Below are 23515 nucleotides of genomic sequence, written 5' to 3'. Positions count from 1 at the left end.
TGCAATTTGTCTTCTATCCAGTTGAGCTTGCATCAGGAAATACTTTTACATAGAGGTCTATCCTATACCCCCACTCCTGCCTTCGATGAGATCATCTGGACAAAGGGCATAAATCTTTTTGCAATCTTACCTGCTAACGCCGATGCTGCTGCAGAATCAACTGAAGCCTCTGGTGCCGGTGTCCACGCTCGTCTGACACGATGCAGGACCTGTGAGTGACGTCACAGATCTGCACTGCCAGAAGCTGGGCGTTCTGAAGAGAAGTGGATGATACTTCTCATCAGAGCGCCCAGCTAGTAAAAGTATTAAAAACGCCCCGATGTACGCACATAATACACGCCCACTTGGACTTTTACTTTTAAACACACCCACTTGGACATTTGCACGCCTCATTTGCATAACTACAAAAATGGTCATAACTTGGCCAAAAATGCTCGTTTTTTAAAAATAAAAACGTTACTGTAATCTACAATGCAGCGCCTATCTGCTGCAATAGCAGATAGGGGCTGCAAAATCTGGTGACAGAGCCTCTTTAAGTGTCTTCCAGTTCCCAGTGTTCCCGTTCCTGTAACCTGTATACCATGTTATCTTGGTCCAAGTGCCGTATAGTATTGGAGTCGTACTGCGCTGATTCTACGCCTGCTCCGCTACACCAAGCCTGGTGCCTGCCTGCTGCCAAAGTCCCGTCTGAGCCTGTCCAGCTAGTGTCTGAAAATTACCACAGGTACACCTATTGAACTATAGACTTTGTCCTGTTGGCCAGCTGCCATACCGTCAAGGCGGTACAGCCCAGTGGGTCCACGTACCCAACGTGACAGTAAGCTCAGGCCATGGACCCCACTGGTCCGCCTAAGACTCGTCTCAAAAAATGCAGGCAGACCTACGAGATCTGCGTTCACGACAAGACCAACTCCTCCTGGCAGTGTATTCCATTGCACAGCGGGTAGCCGCCTCAGCTCCTGATCCTCCTGCAACACCTCCTGTCAGCACCAGTGTTGATCCCCGATTCTCACTACCACCTCGTTATAACGGAGACGCGAGTACCTGCAGAGGGTTTCTCAATCAGTGCCAGATCCACTTCTCTACATGCCAGAGCATTTACGTCTGATGGCGCCAAGATTGCCTTTATTGTTTCTCTCCTCACTGGCAGGGCCCTAGCGTGGGCCAATCCGATTTGGGAACGACAAGGACCAGAGCCCGGTTACTTCCAGGGATTCATCCGGACATTTTGTACCGTGTTTGAGGAGCCTGGACGAGTGTCCTCGGCAGCGGCCTCCTTGTTGAATCTGCTCCAGGAGGACACCTCCGTGGGCAAGTACGTCATTCAATTCCACACCCTGGCAGGAGAGCTGTCCTGGAACGATGAGTCTCTAGTGGCTACATTCTGGCAGGGACCGTCGTCCAAGATCAAGGACGAATTGGCTGCTCGTGATCTGCCATCCATCCTCGATGCCCTCATTTTTCTTGCCCCCGGGTTGAAATGAGGCTTCGGTAATGATCCCAGGAGATTCGTTGGGAGAAAAGACTCCCGAGGCTGGCCCCCACTTTCCAGCAGCTTCCGTCACCCTCACTAAATAGCCCACCTGAAGAGCCCTTTGCAAGTAAACTGGCTTAAATTATCCATACAGGAGAAACAACGCAGATGCACTTCAGGACTTTGTCTTTATTGCGGCTTTGGAGGCCATGTTGTGCGTCTGTGCCCTCAGAAGCCAAAAAACCCCAACGCCTAGAATTGGTTGGGGAGACAACCCCAGGCGACACTGCACTGGATAGAGACTTTTCCTCGAAACTCTCCATCCCCGTGACTATTATATCCGACGAGAAGAACCACCAGGTCTCTGCCTACCTTGACTCTGGGTCGGCAGCCAGTTTTATCCACAGGGATCTGTTGGATCTCCTCCAGTTGCCTATGACCTCTCTGGAGAGGCCATTGATCATCGCCTCGGTGAATGGCCTACCTCCTGCCAGACCCGTTTATAGCCGTGACCAAACCGTTGAGGCTCCAGGTAGGAGCTCTTCATACCGAACTCATCTCATTTCTTGTTCTACCCAAGGCCGTCAATCCTGTACTACTGGGTCTGCCCTGGCTCCGACTACATGCCCCAGTTCTGGACTGGAATTCCGGAGAGATTCTTCAGTGGGGTCCCAAGTGCCTTGACCGCTGCCTGGGGCAGATCCATCTGGTCCCGCCTCCTCGTCCTCAGTCCTTGACGGGATTTCCTTTCTCATTATGCCATGTTTTCGGATGTCTTCAGCAAGAAGGAGGCGGAGACGCTGGCCCCACACGGGGCGTATGACTGTCCCATCGTGTTGATTCCTGATGCCTCTCTTCCCTGTGGTAGGGTATACCCTCTCTCCTTGCCAGAGACTCAGTCCATGTCCGCCTACATTAAGGAGAATCTGGAGAGAGGTTTCATATGGAAGTTCTCCTCCCCGGCAGGAGCCGGGTTCTTCTTTGTCAAGTAAAAGGACGGTTCTCTGCGACCCTGTATCGACTACCGGGGTCTCAATCAGATTACGGTCAAGAATAGATATCCGCTGCCATTGATTTCTGAACTTTTTGACCGCAATGGTGGAGCTAAAAAAATTTCCAAACTAGATCTGCGTGGGGCTTACAACCTAATTAGTATTCGCCGAGGTGACGAGTGGAAGACTGCATTCAACACCTGAGACGGCACTATGAATATCTGGTGATGCCCTTCAGCCTATGTAACGCCCCGGCGGTCTTCCAAGAATTCGTCAATGACCTCTTCCCGGATCTCCTCTATGTTTGTGTTATGGTCTATCTTGATGAAATCTTAATTTTCTCTCCAGATCTGTTGACTCATCAGAGACATGTCCGCCAAGTTCTGCTACGATTGAGGGAGAATTGCCTGGATGCCAAGTTGGAGAAGTGTATGTTTGAGAGGAGCTTTCTACCCTTCCTGGGCTACATAATCTCGGACCAGGGTCTTAAAATGGATCCGGAGAAAGTGAAGGCCGTTCTGGAATGGCCATGCCCTCAAGGCTTAAGGTCCATACAGCGTTTTCTGGGATTTGCCAATTTTTACCGACAATTCATCCTGGACTTCTCTTCACTGACATCTCTCATCTTTGCCCTCACCAAAAAGGGCATGAACGCCAAGGTGTGGACTCCAGAGGCGGAATCCGCATTTAATAGCCTAAAGAGTGCCTTCACGTCAGCCTCTACCCTCCATCATCCTGATGTATCTAGACAGTTTTCGTTGGAGGTGGACGCCTCCTCTGTGCCTCCTCTGACGCCTCCTCTGTGCTGTGCTGGTGCACTCCTGTTCCAAAGAGGTCCCAAGGGCAAGGCAAAGGTATGTGGCTATTATTCTAGACTCTTCTCTTCCGTAGAATGCAACTACTTGATTGGGGATTGGGAGTTACTCGCAATCAAATTGGCCCTGGAGGTGTGGAGACATTTACTAGAGGGCGCAGTTCATCCCATCCTGATTTTCACGGACCACAAGAACCTCACCTATATCCAGACGGCTGAACCCTCGTCAGGCCAGGTGGTCGCTGTTCTTTGCCAGGTTCCAGTTTGAGCTCCATTATCGCCCGGCCGACAAGAATGTGAGGGCCGATGCCTTGTCCAGGTCATTCGAGACGGAGGACAGCATGGAATCTCCACAGAATATTATTGATCCGTCTTGTATCGTCTCTGTCAACCCCCTGAAAGTTAGGGACATTCCTCCAAGGTGGACCATGTGCGCCTGGCTGACAGAGGAAGAATCCTCTGCTGGGGACACTGCTCTAGACTAGCAGGTTACGCGGGTACCCGTAAGAACAGAGACCTGATTGCCCGTAATTTCTGGTGGCCCACACTGCCCAAAAACATCATGGACTTTGTTTCTTCCTGCTCGGTGTGTGCAGCTAACAAGGTCGCTCACTCCAAACCTGCTGTCTTGCTCCAACCACTTCCTGTGCCTGATGCTCCCTGGCAGCATATAGCAATTGACTTTGTTACGGATCTGCCCCCCTCTGCGACATGCAGTACTGTCTGGGTGGTGGTGGACCGATTTTCGAAAATGGCCCACTTCGTTCTGCTGACCGGCCTTCCTTTTGCTCCTTGACAGGCCAACCTCTTCATCCAACACAACTTACGCCTGCATGGCTTACCGCGGCATATTGTGTCTGATCGGGGGGTCCAGTACACCTCTTGGTTCTTTGAGAACCCTCTGTAAACTCCTCAATGTAAGACTGGACTTTTCCTCAGCCTACCATCCTCAGTCCAATGGTCAAGTCGAGAGGATCAATCAGATCTTGGAGAACTACCTATGCCACTTCATATCCAAGCAGCATGATGACTGGGTTCAGCTTCTTTTGTGGGAAGAGTTCTCGTACAATAATCATACTAGCGAGTCCACAACAACCACACCATTCTTCATTGTCTACGGCCAACACCCACGAATTCCTCTCCCGGTGTCCGTTATGTTCGAGGTACCAGCAGCTGATAGGGACTTCCTGCAGATCTGGCAGCAGACTCGATCCTCCATTCTGCTGACGGTCGGCCGCATGAAACGGAAGGCAGACACAAGGAGAAGAGAACCTCCTCAATTTCTTCCAGGCACCAAGGTCTGGCTGTCCTCCAGGAATATCCGACTGAGAGTGCCATCATACAAGTTTGCTCCCAGGTTCCTCGGACTCTTCGAGATCCTGCAGCAGATTAATCCTGTCTCCTACAAGCTTCGGCTGCCTCCTACCCTCAAGATCCCTAACTCCTTCCATGTCTCCCTCCTGAAGCTGGTAGTCCTGAACCGCTATACCAAGATTCCTAGCCCTACAGCGGCTTCCAGCGGTTCTTCAGATACCTACGAGGTTAAGGAGATCTTGGACACCAAGAAAGTAGGAGGAGGAACTTTTTATTTGGTGGATTGGAAGAGGTTTGGTCCTGAAGAGAGGTCCTGGGAGCCAGAGGAGAACATCTATGCTCCTACCCTCCTGAAGAAGTTTCTCTCCCGCTCTGGCCCTAAGAGGAGGGGGTGTGAGAGGGGGGATACTGTAACATTCACGGTCGCGGACTGCCCGGTTTACTCAACCCATGACGCCCGCAGCCATGGTCCTGTGAGAGCTGGCCCGCATCGCTTCCTTAGGAGACGCCAGCGCTCACTTCAGCTTTGCTCTGCTGTGTCCCGTAGAGTGCACGCTCGTGCCCGGTCTTAAAGGGCCAGCACGTGCACCTGAATCTGTTAATTAATTAGCCCATGATCCTAGACTATAAGAAGAGCTCTGCCCCTTTCTACCATGCCTGAGCTTTGTTGTCGTTACCTATTTTCGTCAATGCAAATGGTCCCTTACGTGTCTTTCAGTTCCCAGTGTTCCCGTTCCTGCTTCCTGTATCCCGTGTTATCCTGGTCCAAGTGCCGTATAATATTGGAGTCGTGCTGCGCTGAGTCTACGCCTGCTCCGCTACACCAAGCGTGGTGCCTGCCTGCTGCCAAAGTCCGTCTGAGTCTGTCCAGCTAGTGTCTGAAAGTTACCACAGGTACACCTATTGAACTATAGACTTTGTCCTGTTGGCCAGCTGCCATACCGTCAAGGCGGTACGGCCCAGTGAGTCCACGTACCCAACGTGGCAGTCGGAGTACGTTGATCGCGTTGAGCTCAGGACTCTTCGTGATCTCGAAGACCTTTCTAATGAAAGTGAATTTGGAGTTGACATGGCTACTGGTCCTTTATCATCCTTGCGACCTAAGTCACGAATGACACAACCATTTTCACAATATGCACATATTGACGTTTTTGTTAAAATGGTTAGTGCAGAGCTACGGAAACTTAAGTCTAATAAAGTCAAAGTCTAAAGCAATCTTAGTAAAATGGAGCAAGTAGCACTAGATGAACTCTGTAAAAATTAAGACATAATTTTGAAGCCATCTGACAAGGGGGGCAATATTGTCATCATGGACCGAGTGGACTACATGCTTATGGTCCATAGACCATATTAGATGATACCTCTACGTATACCATTCTAGATAGCAACCCTACAGATTTCTTCCTATCTGAATTACGTTGCCTATTAATTGAAGCTAAATCACAGAATCTCATCAGATGAGTTTAATCGGATGTTCAATTCCAGCCCAACTCTAGCGACATTTTACGCATTGCCAAAAATACATAAGGGCTCCTGCCCAGTACCCGGTAGACCTATAGTCTCTGGTAATGACAATCTTACACAAGGGATCAGTATGTATGTGAATGAAGTTCTCTCATGCTTTGTTACAGCTCTGCCCTCCTCTTTGCAGGACACCAAGGACACTCTCACGAGGATCCAGGAGATAACTGTTACATCTACCACCATGTTATCGAGCATTGACGTTGAATCTCTCTACACTAATATTAAGCACAATTTAGGTCTTGATGCCGTACAATATTTTTTGAGCACTAAGGGAACTAAATTTCAGGCACACAATGGATTTATTTAGGCACTTTTAAAATTTTTACTTACAATTATTTTCTTTTTTTGATGGTAAATTTTACCACCCACTTAAAGGCATTGCCATGGGCACAGTCTGTACACCCACTTATGCTAATTTATTTTTAGGGTGGTTGGAAGACACTTTCGTTTTCACTGATGATATGCTTTTTCTCACATGTCCCATTTTGTTTTGGGGAGGTACATTGATGATATTTTTTGGGATCGCGACAATACTCCGACTTCACTGATATCCTTAATAATAACTCTATTGGGATGAGATTTACTCATGAGATACATGACAAAGAAATGTATTTCCTTTATTTCCTTGATTTAAAAATCTCCTTGGATCCTGGTGGCAGTGTCCATGCAAACATTTTCCGTGAGGCAACTGCCACTAACCGTTTTTTACAGTTGGGGAGCTTTCATCCACCTGCACTGAAGAAAGTTATTCCAATTGGGCAATACCTTAGAGCTAGAAGAAACTGCTCAGACGACCACACTTTCCAATCTGAATGCGATATGCTATATCATAAATTCATAGCACGTGGATATCCTAAAAAAATTCTACATAGAGCCTATGCCAGAGCTAGGGCCACTTCGAGAGGAGACCTCCTTTATGGAAAGAACGATAAATCAAAAAAATTTGTGTCCTCTATCAGATGTACGGGGAACTTTGACGTTTGTTCCTCCCAAATCTTTAATATTTTACAAAAACACTGGCCTATTTGACGGGCCGACCCGTAACTGACTGATGCTATTTCCACCGAAGAGGCAGAAACCTCTGAGAATTCCTGGTACGTAGCCATTATTCTAGACCATTTATCCCGCGGAACACTTGGCTTCCATCTCCCATACATGTCTCTCATCCATGTGGGAGGTGTTCCTTCTGTCCCTTCATGCCTACCATGAAAAGTTTTTGTAATCCTTTGCCATTAGACAATTTATTAACTGTCAGAGTAGTGAAGTCATTTATGCTGCAAGATGCCCCTGTCTGATATTATATGTTGGTAAGACGGTGCAGCAGTTGGGAAGCAGGATTTCTAAGCATCTTAGTACCATTAATAATACCAAAGAAGACACGTCTATTTCTAGAAATATTAGATCTATCCATAATGGTAATAGTAGTAATCTCAAATTCTGGGGCATTACCCAACTAAAATTGGGCCCCAGAGCTGGGAAATTGGACAGAAAACTTCTGCAGGAAGAAGCCAGATGGATTCATAGATTCAATTTCTTGAGTTCCAATAGACTCAATGAGGGCTTCACTTTCGTGGCCTTTCTTTAAAAGGCATTTACTTATTAATGCTTGGTACCAGTTTGCCACTAATGGATTATCTATATCCTTCTATAAGAACCACAATTCAGCACACTGTTCGACTTTTTGTCTTCATTTTTCCGGTTTGTCGCCCAGGAAATTACTATTATAGTTATAGTTACAAGGTATATACTTACTTATGGAATTTTACATGCCAGTACGATTTCAAGTATGTTCCATTTAGACGTTAAACACCACTCTCTATTTTTATTTAATTATTCCCCTTTTTCCCTATCGTTTCTTTGAATGCTTATTTATTATATAATTTTTTTTCTGTTATTCTGTCTATCAGCAATAATGATATACATTTAATACTGTGTCAATTCGTTGACCCCTACTGTTGTATTCCAACATATAGAGAAGCTGTCAGATTCTAAGTCCCTGGTTATGCGCAGTTCGGTTTCTTTGTGTATCGTCAGGATTTCTAAGTACCCTGACATGCGCCTTCAGCAAAGTTTCACACGTAGTATTTCGCTCCTCTAAGAAGGAGTGACCATTGAGCACTTTTTAAATCAAGTTGCGTTACTCTCTGATGCATGAGCTACATATTCTAAGTGTCCAGACGTGCGCTGTTGTATTTCTCTCAATAATTTTCTCGTCGGATAGGCTATGTCCCGTGATGCGCATGAGTCCCCAGAGATCACCAATTGTCTGAACCTTGAGTCCTTATGATTGGACAGTTTACTTGTCCCTCCTACATTACGGGGGCTTTTCTCTTTTCTGGAATTTCTATTGACTCTAAATGTGGATGCGCCCACTTGAACGTCATTCAGAGGTTTTAAAGGAAGGGAATTTTGAGTACACCGTCATTAGCCCTGCTAAAGCCCCTGAGGAACGGGGGGGGGGGGGGGGAGGGGGTCTGGCTAGTTTGCTTTTAACCTCGTTGTTTGGCTAGCTGTTATATGAGAATTACAATAGTTACTTGGCGATAGCACAGCGTTCTGCAGCCGCTGGCTGATGCACCCATACACTCGTTGCACCTATTTGCTAAATATCTCAGCGAATATGGGCCGATTCATTACATTCTGCTAGTCAACAATGGCTACTTTTAATTGTGTGTCCTTTTTTGGAAGTGTTTAATTAAAATAATAAAGGTTATATTTTAGTTTAATCGATACATTAACCATATCTATTGGTAACTGACAATTAGGGTCTTTATTGTGCCTCTAGCATAACAGTATTTTTCTGGAGCAACAGAGGCACACTGGAACCGCTGTCTGCCAAGCTGTCGGTTTAGCAGACTGATGGATTCGGCTTACAGTGGCGCTATGCAGCTTCTATATATGGTGCATACATAGCAGCTGCAGCGCCAAAAAAAAAAAATATAGATATTTAACCCCTTAGTGACTAAGCCTGTTTTGGCCTTCAGGACCAGGCCATTTTTTTTTTTTTAAATCTGACGTATCGCTTGAAGTGGTAATAACTTTGGAATGCTTTTTATTTTTTCAAGAGATTCTGAGATTGTTTTCTCGTGACACATTGGACTTTAAGTTAGTGGCAAAATTTGGTCGAAACATTCAGTGTTTATTTGTGAAAAACACCAAAATTGAGAGAAAATGTGAAAAAAATTAGCATTTTTTTTTTTTCAATTTCAATGTATCTGCTTGTAAGACAGATAGTAATGCCGCACAAAATAGCTACTATTTCACATTGCCATTATGTCTACTTTATGTTTGCATTGTTGTTTGAATGTCCTTTTATTTTTCTAGGACGTTACAAGGCTTAGAACTTTAGCTGCAATTTCTCACATTTTCCAGAAAATTTCAAAAGCCTTATTTTAGGGACCGGTTCCGTTCTGAACTGGTTTTGAAGGCCTTATATATTATAAACCCTGTATAAATCACCCCATTTCAAAAACTGAACCCCTCAAAGTATTCATAACAGCATTTAGAAAGTTTCTTAACCCTTTAGGCGTTTCACAAGTATTAAAGCAAATACAAATGTTATTTTTTTTGCAGAAAATCTGATATAATCCATTTTTTTTCTGTAACACAGAAGGTTTTACCAGAGAAACGCAACTCAATATTTATTGCCCAGATTCTGCAGATTTTAGAAATATCCCACATCTGGCCCTAGGTTGCTACTGGACTGAAACACCGGCCTCAGAAGCAAAGGAGCACCTTGTGAATTTGGGGACCTCCTTTTTATTAGACTATATTTTAGGCACCATGTCCGGTTTGAAGAGGCCTTGTGATGCCAAAACAAGGGAAACACCCAAAAAAATACACGATTTGGCAAACTACACCCCTAAAGGAATTTATTGAGGGTTATAGTGAGCATTTTGACCCCACAGTTTTTTTTTTTGCTGAATTTAGTGTAATTAGGCTGTGAAAATGAAAATTTAAGTTGTTTCTAATAAAATGTTGTATTAGCTCAGATTTTTCCATTTTCACAGTAGATAATGGTGAAAAAGAACCCCAACATTCGTAAAGCAAACTCTTCTGAGTATGGCAATACCCAAATAGGTGGTAATAATCTGCTGTTTGGACCCACGGCAGGGCTCAGAAGGGAGGGAGCACCATTTTGCTTTTGGAGCTCAAATTTTGCTTGATTGTTTTTCGGGTGCCATGTTTTATTTGCAAAACCCATGAGAGGCCAAGACAGTGGATTACCCCCCAAAGTGACCCCATTTGGGAAACTACACCCTCAAGGAAACTATCTAGGGGTGTAGTGAACATTTAGACCCCACAGGTCTTTTGCAGAATTTATTGGAATTAGGCAGTGAAAATGAAAATCTGCATTTTGTTCCACTAAATTGTAGAATGTCTTAATTTTCACAAAGGACACTGGAGAAAAAGCACCCCAACACTTGTAAAGCAATTTCTCCCGAGTATGGAAATACCCCACATGTGGTCATAAACTGCTGTTTGGACACACGGCAGGGCTCAGAATGGCAGGAGCGCTATTTGCATGTAGATTTTGGTGGTATGGCTTTAGGCGCCATGTTGCATTTACAAAACCCTAAGGTACCAGAGTACAGTGGTAGCCCACAAGAAGTGACCCCATTTTGGAAACCACACCCCTCAAGGCATTTATCATTTGCCTGGACATATGACAGGGCTCAGAAGTGAAGAGCACCATGCGTATTTGAGGTCTATTTTGGTGATTTTCACAGCATTGGCCCACAATTGCAGGGCTCTGAGGTCAAATAGTAAAACAAACCCCCAAGTAGTGATCCCCATATTGGGAACTACACCCCTTAGGGCATTTTAAGGGGTGTAGTGAGAATTTTGACTCCACAGGTGATTCTACATTAGAAATTAGTGCCCAGCGGATGATGCAAAGTGAAAATTGCAATTTTCCACTGATACGCCAATCTAGTGCACAATATGTTGTGCCACTGAAGACAAATATCTCAAACTGTTAAGCGGGTTCTCCCGGGTATGGCGATGCAATATATGTTGACGTAAACTGCTGTTTGGGCATGTTGTAGGGTTCAGAAGGGAGGGAGAGCCATTTGACTTTTGGGGCGCAGATTTTGCTTGGCAGTTGTTTGGGGTTTTACTGGTATTTCAGTTTATAATGTGGGGGCATATGTAAGCTGTGCGGAGAACATCAGAGCATAATAAGAGGGTATAATAATTCATATGTGTGTCTGGTGTCGCACTGATAAATGACGCCCGATCTTATCCGCTTTTGGAAAGCTCTGCACATTTTTAATTTTTTCTCCACCAGAGCTGTGTGAGGGATTATTTGTTGCGGGACAATCTGTAGTTTTCATTGGTACCATTTTGGGGTTCACGCAATGTTTTGATCACTTTTTATTAGTTTTAATTTTTTTTGCCAAGCAAGGTAACCAAGGTTTTACAGTTTTCACCCTGGGGTAATAAAATAAATTTTTACTTTATTCTGCGGGTCAGTACGATTGTGACCATACCATATGTATATAGTTTTTTTTTTATGTTTTGCAGCTTTTGCACAGAAGAAAAAAAAAACTTTTTTAAAAAAATTAATTTTTTGTGCCCCCATATTCTGTGAGCCATAACTTTTATTTTTTATTTTTGCGTTGACAAGGCAGTCTAAGGACTTGTTTTTTGCGGGACGGGTTGTAGTTTTTATTGGTACTATTTTGAGGTACATGCGACTTTTTGATCACTTTTTATTCTATACTTTTAGAAGGGATGGTGACTAAAAAAATAGCGACTTAGGCATTGTTTGTTTTTTTGTTCTTTTTTTCCGGTGTTCACCGTGCGGGAAAAATAACATTATAGTTTGGGTTGTTGCGGACGTGGTGATACCAAATATACTTTGTACTTTTAAAGTTTTCATTTTTTTCCAATAATAAAAGACTTATTATAGGAAAAAGTCAGTTTTGAATTTTTTAACTTAGAACTTACATTTTTACACTTTTGTTGAACATTTTTATAACTTTTTTTGACCCATTAGGGCACTTGAAGACCTGCACCTCTCATATTTATTCTAATACATCGCACTACACATGTAATGCAATGCATTAGAGCTGTCAGCTATTCACTGACAGCAAGCATATTAGGCTTTGCCTATGGGTGGGGCTTAATAGGCATCCATATGTGACAGACTAGGAGGCCACTGTTGCTCTCCGGTTGCCAAGGCAACGATCGGCATTCATGCGACCACATCGTAGCGATGCCGATCTCCTGGAAGCCACTAAGATGCTGCGATCGCTTTTGATCGTGGCAACTAAGGGGTTAAAGGCAGGGAGCGGAGGTAGCTCCATTCCCTGCTGTTACAGCAGGATGCAGCTGACATCCTTCGGTTGATGGCGCAGGCTCAGCTTCTGAGCCCGCCGCCATCTTTCATCTGTGGCCGGAAGCCTTTTATGCCCTAACAGGCCGCCGTACTTGGCAGACAGGAGTGTGTAAAAAAAATGTCCGTCACATGGCCGATTTAAGTCGTTAGTGTGAATAACCTGTTGGCAAGTATTTTGGGATAAAACTTATTGTAAAAAATATGCTAATGCAAGATCATGCGATTGCAATGGAGCAATCATCATCGTTCTGCCACTTTTTAAGTAATTGCTACTTTTATGGTAGTTGATGAAACTTTGTGTCTGCTGCCTAGACAAACCAAATATCGTAGCCTCCGCTCATGTTAAAGGATCCGTAACCAGATACCCCCCCAAGCCGCTTACTCTGCTAGGCAGGTATAAATTAACGCAGTGGCCGCATACATTTATCACATATTTTGGGACTTTCAAAAGTGTAAAAAGTAGATTAGTTCTCTGGGCACTGGATGCTAATTAGGGACAAGGTGTCCAACGCACCAGGAAGTGTCTTTCACTTTCATCCCTTACCCCTCCCCTCTGGACTTGAATGACGTCTGCTCATCTCCTCCATCGTACTCTGCTCCAGCAAGTAGACTAGCAGAGATGTCAGTCAAGTTCAACATGTGTAATAAAGATATGTGATCACTGCATTACTATATCTTATCTGTCTACCGGTGTAAGCAGCTGGGGCCGGGGATCTGGTGACGCACTCCCTTTAAGGCCTTATGCACACGACTGCATTATGGATCTGTGTTGATGAAAACAATGATACGACACCCATTGTCAGGATTCGAACCTGGAAACTCTTGCTTCCCAGCTCTTCTCGTTGAGCCACTGCTGCTGTTGGACAAAGCTTCGCTTTTGATTCCTTCCTCTTTAGGGTTCATTCACACATTGCGTTAGACGTGTAGTTAGAATCGCATAAAGAAAAAAATGCATCCAAAAATCGTTGTGGGTTATGTTTTTTACAGCAACTGCATCGAAAACGCACTAGATCTCGGTAAAAACGCATGCGGATTTCATATGCGTTTTTTCTGTGTGGTTCTAACTGCACCTCAACCGCAATGTGTGAATGGACCCTTAGATCTTATTACCTTGATTTCCAAATTGGTCACAGAATTGTGGCTCCTATATAAGCTGGATCTTGCAGTACGTCCTTGCCGGACTATTCTCTGTGCTTCGAACTTGGACTGTTTCCTGACATTGCCTAATGTAACTTCCTATTTCTGCTTATCTGTGTACCTGAACTGTTACTTTATTACTCTTGCTGTTTGCACCCTACTGCCTAATCAGGGGTGTAGCTAAAGGTTCATGGGCCCCGATGCAAAGTTTCTTCTTGGGACCCCACTGCCCGCCAAACTTCTCATGGCCGATGGCCCGATGCTTTCAGCTGTCTCCTAAGTGACCCAACAATGCAGCACTAGCAGCCACGGACGTAACTAAGAACTTAGAATATCAGGGGAAATAGCCCCAATACATATGTGTCCCCCCCGAAAAAAAATGGTGTGTGTGTGTATATGTATGTGTGTATATATATATATATATATATATATATATATATATATATATATATATTAATGTTATTGCATTTTTTAAAACTTTACAGAGGTATTCTCCCATAGGGTAGCATATGATACCTTATGGAGGCACAATACGGTAGCACGTGTACTGCCTATGGCTCCCTATTATTTGTGCACCACCATACAGGGTCATTGGACGCAGTTTTGCCCTATGCATGAGCTTATACAATGATACATAGATATTCCATGCATACATTCTAGACAACCTAATATACCGTTACCTGGGTATGTAATCCTGTACTCTTACGGACATATCTTATGCATGCTCAGTGCTCACCATACACATCATTGGTCCTGGCATTCTATATTTTATGACCCCAGTTACATTTCGTTTTTTTTACCCAGGGTATCCTATTGCGCAATGCCTACAGTGCCTGTCAGAAAATATCCCTTGAACAATGTTACAAAATGTACATGTATAATGCGCTTCTATTATTGGTTTACCAACGAGTTGGTTTCTCATTTTATATTTTAGGAACTACATAAAAATGTGGCAGAGTGTTGGTTTAACGTTCCTGGTCTTCGTGGCCACATTGATCTGTGTTCTGCTGTTTATGCTGTGTGGTGAGTACAATGTCACCTTTTCTACTATTGACAGACTGTATAATAATCTTTCCCAACAAGCTGATAGTTTGCAGTGTATATATATATATATATATATATATATATGTACCGTATATATCGGCGTACAAGACGACTTTCTACACCCTTAAAAAAATGTCAAAAGTGTGGGGTCGTCTTATATGCCGGATATTGTCGGATATTAGGGATGCACGTTGCAGCCGCACAGCTCAGTATAGTACACATGACTATGAGAGCGGGGCTGCGGCTGTGTAATTCAGCCACAGCCCCGCTCCTGAGTCCTGACATATGCGCGCGGGGTCAGCATCATGTGATGCGGCCGGCGCTGCACTAATGATCTGCGGCACTGAAGACAGAACATGGCGGGCGCGCTACAAAACACCCCCATGTTCTGTCTTCAGTGCCTGAACTGCCGCTCATTAGTGCAGCGCCGGCCGCATCTCCTCATGCTGACCGCGCGCGCACTTCCTGTCAGGAGCGGGGCAATGGCTGTATTACACAGCCGCAGCCCCGCTCTATAACGCCGGAGATCAGAGAACCTCTCATCTCCGCCGTTATTCCCGTGAATGCTGCGATCACAGCTGACTGCAGCATTCAGGGGAAAGTGAGAAGGGGGGATGCCCCTGGATCGCGTCACAGGGAATTCCTGTGACGCGATCGAGGGCCATACCATATATGGGCAGACAGCCCAGGGTCTATTGACGGACCCCAGGGCTGTCTGACCATATCTCTTGTTGTTAGGATATACCCAAGTATGTCCTAACAACTGCCTGTGTGCTATCCGTCCACAGGCTAATGTACTGGCACATATCTGATATATGTCAGTACATTAAAGTTTAAAAATAAAGTAAAAACAAAGTATGGTTACATTTTAAAAAAAATACACCTTCACCTTTTTTACAATAAACATTAAAATAAGTCTCAATACATAAAATACACACATTCAGTAATGGCGCGGACAACAATGTTTTTGCATCATTTATGATGTGTACGCTGTAAAAAAATGAAATAAACACGGCTTTCATTCACTTATTAATGTGAGGCGCGAGGTGCGATGAATTTACCCTCCATGTTCCTCACATTAATAGTAATTAACCCCATCATGTACCTCGCCTATCTGCGCATGCGCGAGTTCAAAGAGACAGAGTCCTGGGTCCTGCCGCCGATGGCCATAGTGAAGCGCTCCTGCACGAAATGGTGAGTATATCTTAAATTCTATATTTTAAGGGTAAAAGTTGGGGGTCGTCTTATACGCCCAGTCGTCTTATACGCCGACATATACGGTATGTACAATTCCATGTTTTCTATGCACACAGTGATGCAAAATACTGAGGCTGAGTTCACACAGAATTTTTTGCAGGATTTGCTGCATTTTGTCTTTTTGAAACCTGGGACATGTCCCAATTTTCACAATTTGCTGCAGTTTTCTCCCATTTCCTTTTTTGGGGAAAAAAACACGGCACTGAAAACTGCTTTTATGAAGCAGTGATACTTTTCCATAGAAGCAGTTCTACATACATTTCCGAACTGTGACAATACTGCATGTACTAATGTCTGCTTTTACCGTGATCTATCCTCTATGGACGTAGTGCAGCTCAAAGCACCGTAACTCAGTGTGAACTTCACCGAAAGGAGATTTCAAATGGAATGTGTGGTTTACATTGACCCGGGAAGTTAATTCTGCTTATTCTTTTAAAGGCTATGTAAACCTTTGATGTGTTTTTTTTTTTTTTTGTTTTTTTTTAATGTATGTATTTTGGCATATTCAACATATTTCTAATATATTTTTATTTAAAACTAAGCAAAAACTTTGAGATGCAGCTTCTATGTATGCACTTTATGTGAAAGCTGCATATCGCCACTTTAAGCCGGATCAGTCAGTGTGGTGGACTGACTGCTCAGCTGTGCCTCAGACAGCTTCTCTATCCCTAAGGCCGGGTTTCCACGGGTCGGCTGCGTAAAAAAATGTGGTATCTGACCACATTGTGCGGAAATCCTTGTGATTCTGCTGCAAAAGTCGCAACACATGGCTTTCTGTTGTGGGTTTTGCATCCCCATTGAATTCAATGGGGCGAAAACCCGCCACAGAAAAGCATCGAAAACGCCGCATACATTGACATGCTGCTGATTTAAATTCCGCACCGCTGGTCAATTTATTAACGTTTATGCTGCAGTTTTTTCCTGCAGCGTGGGCATGAGATTTTCTAAATGTCATCCACTTTGCTGCTACTATAAATCCTCAGGAGTTTCCGCACAGAATTCCGTTGCGGAAATTCTGCAGCGTTTACGCTACGTGGGAACCCAGCCTAATACCGAACAACTTAGATCATAGCTGAGCCGTCACTCCAGCACACGGACAGATTCAGCTTACAGCGACGACATGCAGCTTCTATGTAAAGTGGACGCGGTGGAGAAACATGTTCAAGATGCCTAAATACATGCGTTAAAAAAATATATATTCAAAAATTGACATCAACGGTTTACATAGCCTTTAAAGCAACATTTGAGTTCTTTCACTTAGACTGTTCAAATTAGCATCATGCCTTTTTTATATAATAGAAGCCATGATGCTGTGACTGATCTCATGGCCAAAGGAACTAAATGGACACTAACAACCCTATTGACTTCAATAACATATGTAGGGATTCCAGTATGTTTAACGACAAGAATAGGGTTACTAACTGCAATTTTGCCATTAAAAATACCAGAGAGGACAACAAAGACTATTAATGCAAGTGTGACGAGAGACTTAGTTTACAAGAACCAGCTGACTGTCAAAGTCTTTAATCGACGTCATTGTAAATAGTACCACTTAACTGATCAAACATTAACTAGAAATTTAAATCTTGACTGTATATTAAAACATATTATTTTTAAAATGGTGTTCCCATCTTAGACAGGTATGGCCTATCCAGAAATGCCTAATTGGTGAGAATGGGGTTCCAGTGACCCCCGTTTACTGGTTCTCGGCCGCCTCATCTATACACTTAAATGGTGTGGTGGCCATGCTTGTGCACAACCCTGCTTGCTCTACTTTTTCTGATACTCCCATGGAGATTGTCGCACGCAAGTGTGACCACCTTTCTATTGAAGCGTATGGAGAGTTAAGCCAGGAATTGGCGAATGGGTTCACTGAACCCCTTGGGACCCCCACCTATCATTTCTTTAATGATTCTCATTCCAGAGACCTGTGGCCACCTTCTACTGCAGGGTGCAGGAGCAGACGTTCAGGTGGCACTAGCATGCGTTATTGATGCTTGTTAAGACTCCTACACACTGTGAAATTAGGCATGTTCTCATGCATTAGCCTGAATTCTGTTTAGGAGGACATAGCTAGCCGCTCAGTATGAGAGTTTGAAGAAGTACATAAGAAGAGGTTCGCAGAACCGCCAGCACAGTACCAACTGGCGGCTCCAAATGCTGCCAGTCGGTCAGGCACCAGCGTATTGAGTTAGTAAAGCTCTGTGTGTGCTCCACCTGTACCCTTCATTCAATTCCTCAGCATATTAATATCCTTGCTATCATAATGTTTGAAATTTTCCTTTAGGCTCCACAATTGCTTTTCTGATTAGTGTATTTATCTATCGATCATTCAAATCAGCGACTACATATAAAAAAGTGTTAAAAGTGGTTTGCCTGATATTCAATGGTGGTATATTGATTGAAGGGGTGTTCCATAGAGATAAAATTGATGGCCTATCCTCGGGATAGGCCATCAATATCTGATCAGTGGTGTTCTAACTCTTGGCACCCTCACAATCATCTGAATTGAAAGGGTCGTGATGCTCGTGAGAGTGCTCCTTCCCCTTTATCGGTCGCGCTGTTCAATACCGTCAAACGCCAACACACTTGTAGCGGCATTTCACCGTATTACAGCCTTCTCCTATTCACTTGAATTAGAGAGAGCTGTAATACTGTGAACTGCAGCCACTATACATAGAAGTTGCATAGCGCTGCTGTAAGCCAAATCTGTCGGTCTACTGGACCGACGGCTCAGATGACAGCGGCTCCTGTGTGTTAATATTGACCAAATCTTAGAGGCACACTAGAGCCGCGGTCAGTCGAGCCATCTGTTCAGCGTACTGACGGATTTGGCTTACAGCGGCGCTATGCAGCTTGTATAGTGCATACATAGAAGCTGCATCACAAAAAGTAAAGACAATTTTTAATAAAAGTATTAGCATTTAAAAAAAACAAAACATAAATCCTAGAGTTTATAAAAAAAAAAGCTACAAAGTTTTATATAGCCTTTAAGTGTACATTTGCTTTGCTGGTACCTGGGCTAATGTATTCGGGGAAATGTATTACAGGAAAAAATAGTGCTACACGCAGACTCCACGACACAACCTGACGGTCTCCATTATAAGTCAATGGTGTCCACCAAACGCTGGTGGTAGCCGAAGTACGTTGGATCCAGCACTGCATCCGGGTTTCCGGCAGAAATGGAAACCAGGACGCAATGTGAACGGAGCCTTAGTGAGTTACATTATGTTCAATGCCCTAATATTTTTATTATGATCATTATCATCTTCTGAAGCTCCGAGCTGAGGGAAGTTGTGGGCGGCTATCCAGATAAACGGTCGACCATGTAATATGTGGGTGGCCTGGGCCAACCAGAGTGAAAGATGCTCTTTTGTTAGCAGCTCTCCTGGTTTATATCTGGTTAATAGAGGGGGGTCCTGAGTGGGGGACACGACTGTATGACATTATCATGAGGCAACCTGTTTAAAACCTATTGACAGTCTATAAATCAACATCCATAACCTCTGAATTCCAGATGTCTCCCCTACAGTAGTTTATCAGCAAAAGCTATCCTGCTAATGAAAGTAAATGAAGTAAAGGCACATAATGCAATTCCCTAATATATTCGCTCACAGCCTTCAAACCAAAGTGCAGACTGAATAAAATAACCGCAACCTTTTTGTCTTTTTCTGTTACTCTTAGGTTGGTACGTTGTGTGGCATCTGTTCTTGTCTAAGTTTAAGTTCCTCAGAGAACTTGTTTGTGACAGCGGATCCCTGCAAGGAGATAGTGAGTCATCAGAATCTGTTGCTGAGTCAGAATCTCCATCCACTCCACAAAGAACCAGACCAAAGACTGCGCGACAGAGGAGAGTCCCAGCAGATGAAGCAAGTTAAAGGTTCCCGTCATCCCTGGACTTCATCACTGGGAATCTCTGACACTAGCACTGTAGGAGGCAACACTATGACTTTGGAAATAAAGTGGATCTTATATCACATTGATCATGAAACCTCTATGTTAGAAATATGAAGCTTCGTCAATAGGTAGAAATCATTCATCGCATGACCTGCCAATGAAACCGACATGGTAAAGCGGCAGCAGTTCTCGAAGTGGCTTCAGTGTATGAACGCGGCTGCTCAAGCTCTATCTGCTCTGCATCTACAAATGATGGATTATATAGTCTATCCGAGCGGTCAGTTTGCTCCTCCAGTAGGACCTTCTGGGTACAAAACACCAGCCTAAAAAAAAAATCATTGATCGGTTTGTTCTGTCGTGTACAACTAATGTGACAGCAGCCTCCACCATGCAGGTTGACGGTTTCCCCCGCTGCTATTCCTGCCTTGTTCTTATATCATCCATCTTTCTATTATTTTTCAAAGCATTGTGGGAACATTGTCAATCAGGATTATCAAAGTCATAACTGCAACAAGTGACAAACATTTTAGTACGGAACAAAACCCTTTCATTACTCTGTATGACGTCACGTACCATTGTCACCTCCGATCAGCCTCAATCAAGCATCTTGTTCATTCTTGATCCTGGGCTTTAGCTTTTGTCTAATTTCACACTGGATATTGCATCATAACGGGCATACACATCGCCATTGAGAAGACAAATGGTGGCTTGTTTGTCAGCGGTACCGATGCACTATTATTCTTATCATCTTATCGTAATTCTTCCATTTTTATGTTTACATTACAAAATGTTACTCTTTTTCATACAGAAATCGAAGCGATCATATCTGCTCTTTGGACGTGCATATTGGCAATATGAACACTATCAATATGGGTGTCACTCATTGATAGTAGCACTGTATATGTAGATCTTCATATCCAGAAAAGACCGGTATTAGGTGCGTTTCCCCCAATGCCATACTTTTAGTATCCATAGCCCTCTTCATATATAGATTGGTTTCTGATGATTTTTGTGTTTCTAAGGTTTTAAAGCTGAAGTACTGTAAGCGGTATTTAAAGCATCATACATTACTAATGGTTTATGTATCTGTATTAATACAGAGTATAGGTTCTTGGACGACACTCGACATATGGTGTATGTATTTGCAGGGCAAATTCATTCGAAAGAAATAGTTTCCAAAAATAGGGGAAGGACGGTTTATTTGTGATCTGAAAATGTGGAGTTGTCTGTGTGTTGTTTTTCTTGAAAAGTGGCATTTGACCACATGAAATATTATATAGTAAGCTAATATTCGTATCTATTCTAAAAAAGCATGTAAAGCGTTAATAATGCTGACCTACGTATGATATTGTATGAATGGCCCAGGTCAGAGATATTAAATGCATTGGAGTTTTACTCAATAACGTCAAGTAATGGCTCTGCATACTGGAGCATGGGCGGAAGCATGTTTGTTTTTTTTTACAGAACATATGGTTTGTTTTAGTTTTTAGAGTCTATTTTTTACTTTTCTGTATTTTTGAATACTGTAGGCTATGGACGAGTACTATATGCAGACTCCTGTGCATCAGCATTTACCTTCTTACGAAATGGGAAATTCCTTTTGGTTCGCCATCATTTACACAGATTATTATTTGCAAAATGCGCCGTCTAAAAAGAAATAGATGCAAGTGTCCGTCATGCACACGCCTGTATTATGGATCCATGTTGTATAGATCCATAATATGGTGTCGCTAACCTGCTATGGGCCCATATTGTACCCCCTCCAATTTTATACATAGCCACATAAGAAGGATTTTTATGGATTCTGTATGTCTCCATAAGAAACAAAATTATGGTCCAAGGTAGTACCATATTACATAGGTATTTTACCCCAGAAGAGAGAGGCGCAAGTACAAGATAGAAAGAAAAAAATATATAATTTAGTCCCCTACCCCTTTTAGAAGTCCGTACAGAACTAATGTGCTTCTAATGTGTTGTCTGGACATTTTATATTGATGGTCTACCTTAGGATAGGGCATCAATATCAGATTGGATGGGGTCCGACTCCTGGCACCACCGCTGATCACCTGACTAAATGGGCGAAGGCGTTTATCACCGCAGCCTCTTCAGTGTTTACCAGGCACAGTGTCGTACACTTCCGTAGCGGCTGTGCCGGGGATTGCAGCTCAGTCCCATTGAATGGGACGGAACTGACTGCAATCCCGGGCACAGTCGTTACGTAAGTGTACAGCACTGTGCCTGTAAATAAGGAAAAGGCTGCGGTGACAAACACTGAGGCCCCTTCAGTCAACTCATAGGGGTGCCGGGAGTCGGGCCCTTACTGATCTGATATTGTTGACTTATCCTAAGGATAGACCATCAATATAAAATGCCCGGTCAACCCCTTTAATGCACAGTGTTATTAGGTAATTTAAGGGGCACAACCCATAATTTAATGTGAAAAATGATTGAACTAAAGGGCAGCCTAAGCCTCTCATATTTTCCAAAACCTATTTCTAGTTGAAGCTCAGGAAGGGGAGAAGGAGGGCTATGAATGCCACCAGGATGTATTGTTGGGGCATTTCATTAATGAAAAAAAAATTCTATTCGGAAGCCTAAAATCTTAATTGTAATAATCCAAACAGCCTGTTAGATTATAACAATTTTGCTTTAGGAATACTGTTGGAATTATGTTATCATGATGTCATCCTAATAATCTCATGTGTCATTAACTTGTTGTTGTCTGTGCCTCACCAAACGCACTTTATACTGTATGTACCACTAGGTTTTAAGAAATGAACTTGTCCAATATGTGATCGCACATACAGGCGGACAATGTGATGTATACGTTTTGCCTGGATGTGACTATTTGAGTAAAATGATTATTTTATTTTTTTCGTCTATATTTCGCCTAAAAAAAATGACTGAAAATTCTTCATAGCAAATAATGTCCAGTGTAATTGCACCGGACAGCAGAATTATGCACAATCTTTTACCTGCCGCGTCATCGTATGTTTACACCATTTGACTCTTTGTTCTCTCTTAGGGCATTTTATTTCGACTCGCTGAGGAATGTCTTGTGTTAGAATATGCCTCTTCAGTGTTATAAACCATTATTAAAGGTGATGTAGAACAGTTTTCTTTATAGAGAAGATGCTAATTGAAGCTTTGTATGTTCCATTTATTTATGATGACGTTGCATTTATTAAAGGAAAACTGCATTCTCTTTTTTCTCTTATTTTTGTGTATAGTGATTTTCTTTTGCTCACCTTTTATACAACTGTTTAGTAAAACGTGTAAATATAAAAGTGGCACCAAGAACATTATTTCTCTCTAGGTTTATATTTCTCTGGGATGATTTTAATTTGATGCTGACCCAATATTCCCAGTTTTGTGTTATGACAGTATAGAATTCTATTAACTCTACCCTACAAAAAGTACACACACCTTTAAAATGTTGTATGTTTAGCCTCTTAACCCCTTGGCGACATGTCATGTACAAAGTGTTAGCGCATTACAACAAACCTGTATGTGATGGTGATGAGTCAGAAACTGTGCCCGGCGCCATCACCAGCGAGTCTATTTTACAGGAGAAATTGCTTTTACATTTACATTTTTATTTTAGTCTCCCAATTGAATTAAATTCTGCCAAAAATCTGTAAGGTCAAAATGCTCACTACACGCCTAGAAATATTTTTAAAGGGGTGTAGAGTACAAAATGGGGGTCACTTTTGGGGGGG

The 23515-nt window shown here is 43.2% G+C and overlaps 1 protein-coding gene across 3 annotated transcripts in view; it reads left to right on the top strand.

Moving 5' to 3' along the window:
- Positions 1–23013, top strand: part of SMIM13 (small integral membrane protein 13) — a 28152-nt gene extending 5139 nt beyond the window's left edge. For all 3 annotated transcript variants that reach the window (XM_075826637.1, XM_075826636.1, XM_075826638.1), the window contains 2 exons: positions 14533–14621; positions 19584–23013. In XM_075826637.1, coding sequence (XP_075682752.1) covers positions 14546–14621; positions 19584–19777 — 270 coding nt within the window. In that variant the 5' untranslated portion in view covers positions 14533–14545 and the 3' untranslated portion in view covers positions 19778–23013. The remainder of the gene's footprint in view (positions 1–14532; positions 14622–19583) is intronic.
- Positions 23014–23515: the final 502 nt, after the last annotated feature.

Source organism: Rhinoderma darwinii, chromosome 5 (assembly GCF_050947455.1).
Source record: "Rhinoderma darwinii isolate aRhiDar2 chromosome 5, aRhiDar2.hap1, whole genome shotgun sequence".
Classification (NCBI taxonomy): Eukaryota; Metazoa; Chordata; class Amphibia; order Anura; family Rhinodermatidae; genus Rhinoderma; species Rhinoderma darwinii.
Note: the sequence above shows the minus strand (reverse complement) of the source record. Positions and strands in the feature narration are given on the sequence as shown.